The sequence below is a fragment of the Phoxinus phoxinus genome (assembly GCF_949152265.1).
Source record: "Phoxinus phoxinus genome assembly, chromosome: 6".
In the NCBI taxonomy this organism is placed as follows: Eukaryota; Metazoa; Chordata; class Actinopteri; order Cypriniformes; family Leuciscidae; genus Phoxinus; species Phoxinus phoxinus.
Window position 1 is genome coordinate 37,875,772 of NC_136881.1, and position 12,355 is coordinate 37,888,126.

Here is a 12,355-nt window from a genome sequence, read left to right on the forward strand (position 1 = left end):
AATATTATCTGCATGCATTGACACCATTATATGAGAACTGAACTGAGCTGGACGATGACCACTGTTTTCTCCAGAGCGGCTGAATAGACAAACTAAAAATGAATAACTTTTTTTTACAACAGAAATTAACCATCACTGAACTTACTTAAATGGACTATGATATGACACACACTTTGTTGCATTATTTTCCTGTTATCACTGTAAATCTGCTTTGAAACAATCTATTGTAAAAAGCGCTATGTAAATAAAGGAGACTTGACTTGTTGTGTTGATTCCGGACAGTTTTTTTATTATTATTATTTTAATACGATATAACACGCTTTGAGTTCTCTATTGCTTAATATTGAATTATATCTTGCGTTATTCTCCAACAACTGCATGATTTCTCTACAGTGTAGGTTTAGTAATAATACCTGGCAACCTCGATGGTCCGTCACCACAGGCGCAAATGCTGCTGGGTGAATCGACATGATGGTGGACTGCATCTATAAGCCACTTTTAAAGGACGACGGAGTTGGACAGAGAGATGTTTCGATCTGACGGCCCTTTATTTGTGTTGTGGGGTTGCCAAATTATGCCGTATTCAAGCATCGCCATATACTGAAAAAAAGAAGTGGGATAAAGACGTCCCCCAGCTTTAAAACGGTTTGTTTGGGATCATTTCTGAAGACATGGCAATGTCCCTAAACCAAGCCTGCAGGAGTCTTGCCCTGTCTACGTGGCTGCTGTCCTTTTGCTTCGTGCATTTGCTGTGTCTGGACTTCACAGTGGCAGAGAAAGAGGAATGGTACACTGCCTTCGTCAACATCACTTACCTGGACCCAGTGACATCTCAAATAAAGACAGACAAGAGTGAATGTGGCAGATATGGGGAGCACTCTCCTAAAAGAGATGCCAGGGGTTTTGTGTTCATGCCATCTCATCTGCAGGACAGACAGGCATGTGACAGTAACACTAAATTCCCCCTTCCCCATCCCAACATCCCATGGATAGCACTGATATCCAGAGGAAACTGTACCTACAGGGAGAAGATCAGACATGCTGCCGGTCTCAATGCATCTGCTGTGGTCATTTTCAACGTGGGCTTCAGCAACTCTAATGACACCATTACTATGCCACATCACGGTAAGAGGACACAACTCTCTTTTCTTCTGCATTTGCTCTCCAATGGAAGTTTGCCCATTAACTTATGCTAAAAGTATAAGCTGTGCACTGTATCCCACGTTTATGAGACCACTTTCATTGTTAAAGATCAACTTTATGTCCCACTTAAAGGGGTAGTTCACCCAAAAATATAAATTATCTCATTAATTACTCACCCTCATCATGTCATTCCATACCGAAAGACTTTCGTTCATCTTCAGAACACAAATGAAGATCTTTTTGATGAAATCTAAGAGATTTCTGTCCCTCCATTGACAGTATACGCAACTACCACTTTGACGCTTCATAAAGTTCATAAAGCGATCGTAAAACTAATCCATATGAATTGAAGGGTTTAGTCCAAATTTTCTGAAGAGACTTTATCACTTTATATGATAAACAGATTTAATTTAGGCTTTTTATCCACATATAAACATTGATCAGCAAACATAAACAGAAGCTCAAACGTGCGTAACACGAGAATGAACCTCATTGGTTCTCGCACGTCATGCCAACATTCTTGAGCTTCCCTTCTTTTCCAGTGATATTATTCTGACCTTTTCTCTTTTGTAATGTCTCTCAGCCATCTCTCTTTACAGTCTTTCTTCAAATGTTGCTTACTCTCTTCTCCCCCATCATGAGTGGACACGCCCCTTACTGCTAATTGGTTAATTATCTCCTCTCATTGGACACGCCCCCTACTGCTGATTGGCTCACTCTCTCCTTCCCCATCATGAGTGGACACGCCCCTTACTGCCGATTGGCTCACTCTCTCCTTCCCCATCATGAGTGGACACGCCCCTTACTGCCGATTGACTCACTCTCTCCTTCCCCATCATGAGTGGACACGCCCCTTACTGCCGATTGGCTCACTCTCCTTCCCCATCATGAGTGGACACGCCCCTTACTGCCGATTGGCTCACTCTCTCCTTCCCCATCATGAGTGGACACGCCCCTTACTGCCGATTGGCTCACTCTCTCCTTCCCCATCATGAGTGGACACGCCCCTTACTGCCGATTGACTCACTCTCTCCTTCCCCATCATGAGTGGACACGCCCTTTACTGCTGATTGGCTCACTCTCTCCTTCCCCATCATGAGTGGACACGCCCCTTACTGCTGATTGGCTACAAGTGTGTTGTGCTGATCCACTTTCGTCAGTGTCATGAAGAGCAACAGTGTTCAGACAGAATATTCTGCATATGACGGTTAAAGCAGATATATGCCTTTTTCATGTTACAGGGACAGTTCACCCAAAAATCATCATTATCATCGCCACCCTTAACCCTATTATAACCCTCTGATTTTCTTTAGCCTCTCAACAGAACTCTTTTTCACCTCTATTCAGTCAGTGTATCCCTTTTTATAAGTAAAAGGTAAACATTTAATTAATACATTTTCAACGTGAGCATAATAATGTCATCTTTAGAAACAATATTTGCAACAGGGAAGTCCTTCCAAAATCGAAAAGAGCTGATGCCAATAGTTGCAGAAACCCTCTATTCTCTCTTCTCAGTCTATACAATGTTTATTTTCCAGTTAATTCGTGCATAAATTTCGTCGTTTTATTTTTGGAGTAATGAAAATGATCAACACTGTGGAAATCATCTGAGAAACTCTTTTGCCCATGAGCATTACAAGTACACCAGGGATCAACACATCTGGTTTCACATACTTGAACAACAGCCTAAACACACCATCTGGCTGTGCAGTGTAACAGTTCAGTCCAGCTGATTTTAAGGAAGAAATGACAAACACGTGGAAACAGGAAGTAATGAGTCCAGAGAGATTGGAACGCATAGCTGAGATGTGTGAAGTCTTCAGTTTCATGTGTTAAATGTTAGGTGATGCTACACGTGTCCTCCAGACTTAACAGAATGGTACAGAAGACATGCGTTGAAAACAAACGCTCCCCTCTTGAAGCAAGCAAAACACACTGAAATATAGTTTAAATGTAAACATATCTGACCACTAAAAATATTACAATGGATCTTAAAACCAGACAGAATTGCCCAAGTTAAAAAAGCATTACCGACAATTTAATGCATGTATTCAAATTCACGCTATTCATGCTATAATTAGTTTTTTCTTAATTTTAGATTTATTTGCGCTGATATGAATACTGTATATTGGATGAATGGATAGATGGACAGACTGATAGATAGATAGATGGATGGATGGATGGATGGATGGATGGACAGACAGACAGACAGATGGATGATAGGATGGAAAGAGGGTTAGATAGATGGATGGATAGACTGACAGACGGATAGATAGATAGATGGATGGATGGATGGATGGATGGACTGACAGACAGACAGATAAACGGATGGATGGACAGATGGATAGATGGATGATGGATGGATGGATGAATGAATGATTAGATGGATGGATAGACAGATGGATGGATGGATAGATGATTAGATGGATGATTGGATGGATGGATAGATGATTGGATGGATGGATGGATGGATGGATAGACAGACGGATGGATGGATGGATGGATGGATAGATGATTAGATGGATAATTGGATGGATTGATGATTGGATGGATGATGGATAGATGGATGGATAGATGGATGGATGGATGGATGGATGGATGGATGGATGGATGGATGGATAGACTGATGGATGATTGGATGGATGGATGGATGGATAGACAGACAGACAGACGGGTGGATGATTGGATGGATGGATGGATCGATAGATACTTTTTACTGATAAAGTATGTTTACAAGCTTCTTAATTTAAAAAAATAAACGAAATCCATGAAATGATCCCATGATGGAACATCCAAAAGGTTCTATATATGAAGTGCCCGACAGATCCTGTGTTCCACCTTTCCTTCTAAAAGTGTAGATTTGACATTTAATGATGAGGATTGTGTTTGACAGTGCAGTTGTTGTTGTGTTGGTACGTTGTGAAGCATGTCGTCTCTGTGCCTCTAGCACGTCTTTTTGAGTGACTCATTTGAGATTTGAACCCCACATCATTCCTTCAGGTACGGGCGACGTGGTGGCGATCATGATTCCCGAGCCCAAAGGTCGTGAGATCGTGGCCCTGCTGGAGAAGAACATAACGGTGGCCATGCACATCAGCATCGGCACGAGGAACCTGCAGAAGTACGTGAGCCGCACCTCTGTGGTGTTCGTCTCCATCTCCTTCATCGTCCTCATGATCATCTCTCTCGCTTGGCTGGTCTTCTACTACATCCAGCGGTTCCGCTACGCCAACGCTCGAGACCGCAACCAGGTGTGTAGAGCCACGCAAACACACAGCCTTACTTCACACCGCACATCTTCAAATGACACATTTCACTATAGCAGGATTCATGTCTTTTCCAGAGGCGATTGGGTGACGCAGCAAAAAAGGCCTTAAGCAAGTTACAAGTACGGACCATCAGGAAGGGGGACAAGGTTTGGTTTGTTTTGCTTTTGTCTTCCGACTTCTTGGTATTTGAGTTTTGTGAAAGTTTTCAAGCACTATAATGCAATAATTATAATGTAAAAACCGAGCAAAAACTCATTGTCCTTCCCAAGTTGGTGTTTTCTTACACCTTATAATTTATCAATATGAGCAAAGAACTTCTTAAACACTACACAACCTTTTTTTGTTTTGTTTTTTAAAGAAATCTCTTATGCTCACCAAGGCTGCATTTATTTGATACAGAAAAAAACTGTAATATTGTGAAATATTATTTCAATTTAAAATAACTGTTTTCTATGTGAATATATAGTAAAATAAAAAAAATTCCTGTGATCAAAGCTGAGTTTTCAGCATTATTACTCCAGTCTTCAGTGTCACATGATCCTTCTGAAATCACTCTAATATGATGACTTGATGCTCAAGAAACATTTCTGATTATTATCAAGGTTAAAAACAGTTGTGCTGATTAAATTTTTTTTGTAGAAATGTATTTTTTCGAGATTTTATGATGAATAGAAAGTCCAAAAGAACAGCATTTATTTGAAATTTAAATTGTTTGTAACATTATAAATGTCTATACTGTCACTTTTTATCAATTTAATGCGTCCTTGCGGAATAAAAGTATTTTTAAAAAATCATCATACTGACCTAAAATTTTTGAACACTGGTATAAAACGTATTGTTCTGATTCTAAATTCTTATTCCAAATATCCCGTTTGAAGAGAACATGAAAGAAGCTTATATTAACAAAAACAACTCTCCAATAACGCTTGCAATGTGTGACATTTCATCATGTCTTTTTATGGAGCCTCCTTGATCTGTTGTCTGATTCCTGTCCTTTAACACACATCTGTGATTCATTCTCATTACACGTGTTTTACGACTATGTTCCCGTCTGCTACTTTTCCTCTAATGGAGATTTCAGGGAAGTGTACACATATAGTCGCCCACGTGTGGTTACTCACTACATTTATCGTCCCCTTGTTTCTAGGAAACCGAGTCGGACTTTGACAACTGCGCCGTGTGTATCGAAGACTACAAACCTAATGATGTCGTCAGGATTCTGCCGTGTCGGTGAGATTTCAGGCAAACGTAAAAGTACTATGAATTAAATGCTTAAAACTATGCATAATGCATTATTAGTACAGGTAGCGTTAGTTGGCCGTATTGAAGTTGAACTACCAAAAACTATTGAACTAAAGCCATCGTCTTTTAAGTGTTTTTTCCCAATAGTGCAGCGTCGATATGAACATTACCATGCCAAAGCATTTAAAGCTTTTAACGTATTAAATGCATTAAAGAGGACTTATTATGCCTTTTTACAAAGTATTGATTTTGTTTTTACGGTCTACTAGAATGTTTCCATGCTTGAATGATTAAAAAAAACACAGTTTTTCATATATTCCCCATTGTTGCAGCTCCTCTCTCCCCAGTCTGTCAGTAACGCTCGGTTTAGTTCCTGTCTCTATGAAGCCCCTCCTTCTGAAAAGCACAATGTGCTCTGATTGGTTGGCTGGACCAGTGTGTTGTGATTGGTCAGCTCTAACAAACCCCGTCCATTTATTTAATATACCTTGAGCGGGAATTATTTAAATGAGGAATATAGAGCTGGTAAGTCCCGCCCCCTCCGTAAAACCCCGCTGGACCTCAAAGTTGAAAAACCATCAATGCAAGTGAATGGGAGAAAATAATTATTTTCTGGTCCCGTTTGAATTGTGCCATGAATGTGAACATATGTTGTCTGTGAATTTTTTATATAATCTTTCATGTTACAAGTTTGACAGTATATGGTGTGATTCGTCGGCTAGCAGTTGTGGAAAAGACATAACGAGAAAGACTACGTCGCCTATGTGACGTCACCCCATAAAGTTGACTTACCCGTGGTTTTCGCCAACCTCAACGATTTTGTCCTCTCCCTGAAAGAAGGCGGTGAAGTGCACCAAAGACACAGCCATGTCTAGCGGGATCCGTGAGCTAGAGCCGTGAGCTAGTGGTGTTGATGTTTCAAACGCGTCGACAGCAGCGAAGAGTTGTAGTCCACAAAGTGCTCTCACACAAAGTCTACCCGTATCAAACTTCTACCCGCTAAATTGTAGCATTTTTCACACGAAAGATTATATAAAAAATTCACAGACAACATATGTTCACATTCATGGCACAATTCAAACGGGACCAGAAAATAATTATTTTCTCCCGTTTACTTGCATTGACGGTTTTTCAACTTTGAGGTCCAGCGGGGTTTTACGGAGGGGGCGGGACTTACCAGCTCTATTGTGACGTGCTCCCGAAAGCAAACTCAAGACTACAATGGAGGCGTTTCAGGGAGTTCAGAAACAGTGACTCTGATATAGAGAATAACTCCTGTCAGAGTGACTTTGTAACTTTTCAGACCTTTTTCATTCTCAAACAGCAACATCACACACTAAAGAAAGATGAACATGTAAAAAAAAAAAAATGTGTTTGAAAAGAGTTAAACATGTTTTTTGGTCTTTTTGAGTAACTGTGCTGTTATTGTCAGTCATGTCTTCCATAAGACCTGTGTGGACCCTTGGCTACAGGACCACAGAACCTGTCCCATGTGCAAAATGAACATCCTTAAAGCCCTTGGCATCCCGGTAAGAGGAGAAGCTTACCATGGCCTTTACATATGACCTTGTGTTTTGCTCTAAATAAGCTGTAATTTTCCGTTCGAACAGCCCAATACAGACTGTTCTGATGACATGCCTCCGGATTATGAGATGTCCATCAGCGGGCTGCCCACCAATCCTGTGACGGGGGCGAGTGAGGTCTCCGTGGGCGAGAGCTCGGTGGTCCTGGACCCGGCGCTCAGAACAACAGGCCTGTCACACATTTACCACGAGATGGACTCCTTCCCGTTCGCGCCGGCCGGAGAGAGCCATCACATCGCCAGCAGTGAGTATATGAACCAGCGGGCATGTGTCTCACATTACTCCAACTCTGTAATCTCCACATAAACATTTTCTGGAGACAATGCGTTGAGTGAATATTATATTTAAGTAATTATAAATTAATTCTAGCCTCTGAATACATTTCTTGACATACACTACCATTCAAGTTTTTTTATTTGATCAAAAATTTTTCTATTATGAAATATTATTACAATTTAAAATGTTTTCTATTGTAAAATGTAATTTATTCCTGTGATCAAAGCTGAATTTTCAGCATCATTACTCCAGTCTTCAGTGTCACATGATCCTTCAGAAATCACTCTAATATGATGATTGGATGCTCAGGAAACATGATTATTATCAATGTTGAAAACGGTTTTGCTGCCGCATATTTTTCAGGATTTTTTTATGAATAAACAGTTCAAACGGACATCAATCTTTATAACATTATAAATGTCTTTAATGTCAATAAAATGCAACCTTGCTGAATAAAAGTGTTAATTTATTTCAAAAAGCTTACTGTCCCCAAACTTTTGAAAGGTAGTGCAGCCTAAATATTCATAATTCACAGTTCCCACGGTCAAAGAAAAATTTAAAATATTAGGACATTTTAAAATGGTGATTTCCAGGGCTGGTAAATTTTCTAAACGTTTTTTTTATTTTTATACTGAATGAATCTAGAATTGATATTTTGTTAATGCAATCAATTTGTAAAAATCCTTACAACTGGACAATTTATAGAAGATCATTATTCAAAAGAAGTGGGAATATAGACCTTTTGTTCTTATTTAATTTTTTATAGTTGAAATGAAACTCGATAGAGAGTCTATCAAAAATGGGAAAAAGTCCTAATAATGAAATGTTTCCACATAATGTTCTGTCTGACGTGAAATTCCCAACTCTCACATTGACGTACACATCTCTTCGATCTGGATTTGATCATTTTAGTCTGTTCCAGTGGTCTTCTGTGTGATCTACTTTCAGCTCTTTTATATTTAGGTCATTTTTTTTGGTACCGTTTGGCAAATAAAAGCACAGCCTGTCCTGGTTCTCCATCGCAGCTCTAGTCAGATTAATAGACTAGATTAGTTTATGCTCACAAGCACTGCAAATAAGTCCATCAAGCTTCAGAAAGGACATAAAAAAACACCATGAAAGCAATCTATATAACTCATAAAAGCCATTAGTCCTCCACCGAATCTTATTCACATTTTTATTCAGACTCAAAAACGAGGTTTGTCGATTGGTAATGTTCTTTGTGGTTTCAGGCGAGCACCAGCCCTCCATGAGCAATGATTCAGACACCTCACTCATCATGCCAGTGGAGCTCGTCCCGTCCGAGGTGGAGCTTCAGTCCGATCCGGAGCAGGACGACGTGAAGGCCTGAAGATCACTGAAGCCTCTTGGTGCAATAAAGGGAGCAGGAATGCAGTGGGACAGTAAAAGAGCACGAGAAATAGCAGCACAGGTGTGCGACCTCCTTTTTTTCAGCTCATTGACACCACTATAAAAAAAAACAGCTTGCTTGTCCTCTTCCTCTTGGCTTTATAAACCTTATGTGAAAAAACTTTGACTAGAAAAGCCACATGGTCCTAAGAGGGATGTTTTCGCTTTTACTTTTCGGAAAATTTTGACTGTTTCAACTTCCCTATGGGATCACTGCCAGTACAAACCAGTATATTCCGAAATCAATAGATGTAATGCATCGAGGACTGCGGCCTACGTTTGCTTTAAGTGTCTAAAGCGGTTAGCATGTGCTCTTACCGGTGTCGTCTCACAGACGCTATTTGTGAAGTCTCACCAGTGCTCGTCGTGCGCAGGACGCTCTTTTTGCATTGCGACGTGTCAAATCACGCCACAACGGCATGATCTTCCCTATGAAGTAGAACCCAGTTTATGATATGGTGAGTGTTTTAGCAGCCGTATCCAGAGAGGCAGGGCTTATATATCATAAAATGCCACAAAAGCACAGTTAAAGCACATTCTTTCCACTAATTTTGTCTTGACAAAGTATTGTCATCTACTCCAGTAGAGTCTCAGGCTACATGCACACTGCTGAATAAAGTGTCACTCCGGTTTGGAGCGCTTTAAGGGATAGTTCACCCAAAAATGAAAAATGAGCCTATGATTTCCTCACCCTCAAGCCATCCTAGGTGTATATGACTTTCTTTCGTTCAGACGAACACAATCAGAGTTATGTTTAAAAATATCCTGGCTCTTCCAAGCTTTATAATGGGAGTGAATGGGGGGGCGCGATATTTTGAAGCCCAAAAAAGTGCATCCATCCATCATAAAAGTAATCCATACGACTCCAGGGGGTTATTAAAGGCCTTCTGAAGCGTATCCATATTTAAAATGTTATTAGTTATAATAACTAGCTTCCTGCAGACGGCTAAACGTGATAAAAATGCCCCCAAAAACCAAGATATGGTGCAAAAAAAGTCTCAGTATAAGTTCTTGTTTTTAATATTCATAAGCAATATCACACAAGCAAAAGTGCTGTTTTCACGAATATCAGCACGTTTGCAAATGTCATATTGTTTTTTTTACAATTCAATGAACAAGAAGTTAATATGCTATTAGGTGACTAACATTTTAGACACAATATTGTCTTTTTTTCCTCTATTTTGCCAATGAAAATAGTACCAAACACTAGAGCTACTGCGCGACACAGAGCGACACAGTTTCAGTTTGGTTACTGAACGAATCCTCGTTTTTGAACGAATCGTTCTAATGAGTGACTCGACGACTCGCTCGCTGTGTCCGAAATCGAATACTTCCCTACTAAATAGCATGTGAAAAACAATACGCCAAAAAAGTTGTATGTCCGAATACATGGTGTCCGGAAAAACAGGATGCGAAAAGTCCCCGGATGCCCTCCTACTTCCGGTGAGATTCTGAAGAGAGCATTCGATGGACACTTTACTATCCCATGAGGCCACAGGAGAGGGTTTATGAATGGAGGCCGGTTTCTAACGGGTGAAACATAGCAAAGGCCGCTACTGGAATGCAGTAAACTAGCATTTCATTGTGAACACGGTCTCGGAGTCAACCATCATGAGGAGCAATTCACTCACAATTAATTCCAGTTGTCACTCCCTATCCCTAACCAGTGCAGTGTGCTATTTTATTTTCTTCAGAGGCTTTTTATTTTTTTTTAAGTTAGCCCCAGTTAAAAGGGAAGTGAACACACCAGACTGAATACAGCTCAACCAGCGGCGTGAGCTACGCGCTTGTTCAAAACACTTGTCCTTGTCATTATTTGTGCTATTTTGTTTGGTTGCTGCAGAAATTGCACATGTAACATTAATGAGACAGCAGGAAAAGCACATTGCTCATATTTCAGCTGCTCACGACACTTTCGCAGGAGGACAGTACACGACCTGTTTTAAATGACCGTTTCTTTTTATCATTCACAATAGGAAAGTAAAAGACTATTGAATGGTTATTTTGATATCAAAGGGTTTATTTTTCTAAGAAAAAGACAAAAGAAAAAACAAAGGACACGTACAATACATGAAGATAAACATTGTTGAAACACCCCTTCTAAATATTGATGTTTTATTATTATAGTTTCACTAAATAGTTTTCCCTTTATTTACAGTATATCAATATTGTGATCATGTAGGCTGTTAATGTTGAATACAGACTGTGTGTCTGTGTATCAGCCGACTTAAAATATTTATTTCTGTTCTTTATTTATATAATTTGAATTATTAAAGCAATTGCATTAATGCTATTTAAATGAATTATTAATAACTTCATTGGGTATTATAAAGCCGTTTTGTTCTGGTGTTTAAATATTTTTCTCAATGAGAGAGACTTTGTCTCAAATGTCCTTCCCCAGTGAAACGCCCTCATTCCCAGAATGCACTACTGCAGTCAGATGGGCTGATGAATGTTCAGCACACTAAACCAAAGCTTCAGCATATATGTTTCTTATGTTAGGATAGGAGTGTGTTCACATCTGTCCTGCACTATTGTAATGACGGATGTAAACGTGCGCAGACGGACTGAACTGGGATCAGTCGTAGAGCTGTGGGAACAGCGCTGGGGTCTGTGATCCTCATATTCATATATATATATATATATTTAGTCATATTTAACGTAAAGGCTTGTGCAGTGTTATGTGCATCTGTCGGCCAAAAAGCACATGAGATTTCCCTGAGATTTGCAGATTTATTTTATTGTAAGTTTAGTCTGGCATGAATAAAACTGTTGTTTAGAGGAATTTTATAAGATTAGATGATAGTATGTTTTCTTTCAATGATATCTGTGGTTGATATCTGTCTAGGAATCATTTTGTGAGTCCATTAAAAGCAGTCATATCATGTATTTTGTTGTTATTTATTTTTCCTCCTTAGGGAATGCATTTACAATATGTGTGTCCTGTGCCTTTAAGACTATGTAAGTGGCTCTTCGCATATGAAAGGCTGCATTTGGACACATTACTCAAACAGCTGGTGCTGAAATCCTCTTCTAAATGTTTTCATCGAGATGATCAAGGAAAATTATATTCCTTTTATGACCCCTTTATAGGACCTAATCTACATGTCTATGTGTTGTTGTAGACAGAGTTGAGTGTTTGACTGCTGTTTATTAATAAATAAATCAGACCTGAAAGCTTTGGTGTAAAGACTGATTAATCAAGCTCGTATATCATTGTTCTTGTGAAATGATTCAGTGCTATCCAGGTACAGTTTGCATTTGTGTTGATAACCTTCCCTGATTTGTGAACACAATTGTACAGGATTTCTTTCTTGGTTTGCTTTTTTTGGTTTGCTACAGATGTGTGTTTTTAAGGGACTACAGATGTGTTTTTAAGGGACTACAGATGTGTGTTTTTAATGGGACTACAGATGTGTGTTTTTAAGGGAC

General features: G+C 39.5%; 1 protein-coding gene across 2 annotated transcripts; it reads left to right on the forward strand.

Moving 5' to 3' along the window:
- The first annotated feature begins 435 nt into the window (after positions 1-435).
- Positions 436-12,096, forward strand: rnf150a (ring finger protein 150a). 2 transcript variants are annotated; one of them, XR_013798093.1, is made up of 8 exons: positions 436-1,125; positions 4,144-4,394; positions 4,487-4,558; positions 5,560-5,642; positions 7,087-7,183; positions 7,265-7,481; positions 8,746-8,945; positions 11,842-12,095. XR_013798093.1 is itself a non-coding variant. In XM_079616707.1 (7 exons), the coding sequence occupies exons 1-7, from the start codon at positions 672-674 to the stop codon at positions 8,862-8,864; spliced, it is 1,293 nt and encodes a 430-aa protein (XP_079472833.1). In that variant the 5' UTR covers positions 436-671; the 3' UTR covers positions 8,865-12,096. The 2 variants fall into 2 exon arrangements, 1 of the variants encoding a protein (XP_079472833.1); XM_079616707.1 differs by having other exon boundaries at positions 8,746-12,096.
- The last annotated feature ends 259 nt before the right edge of the window (positions 12,097-12,355 follow it).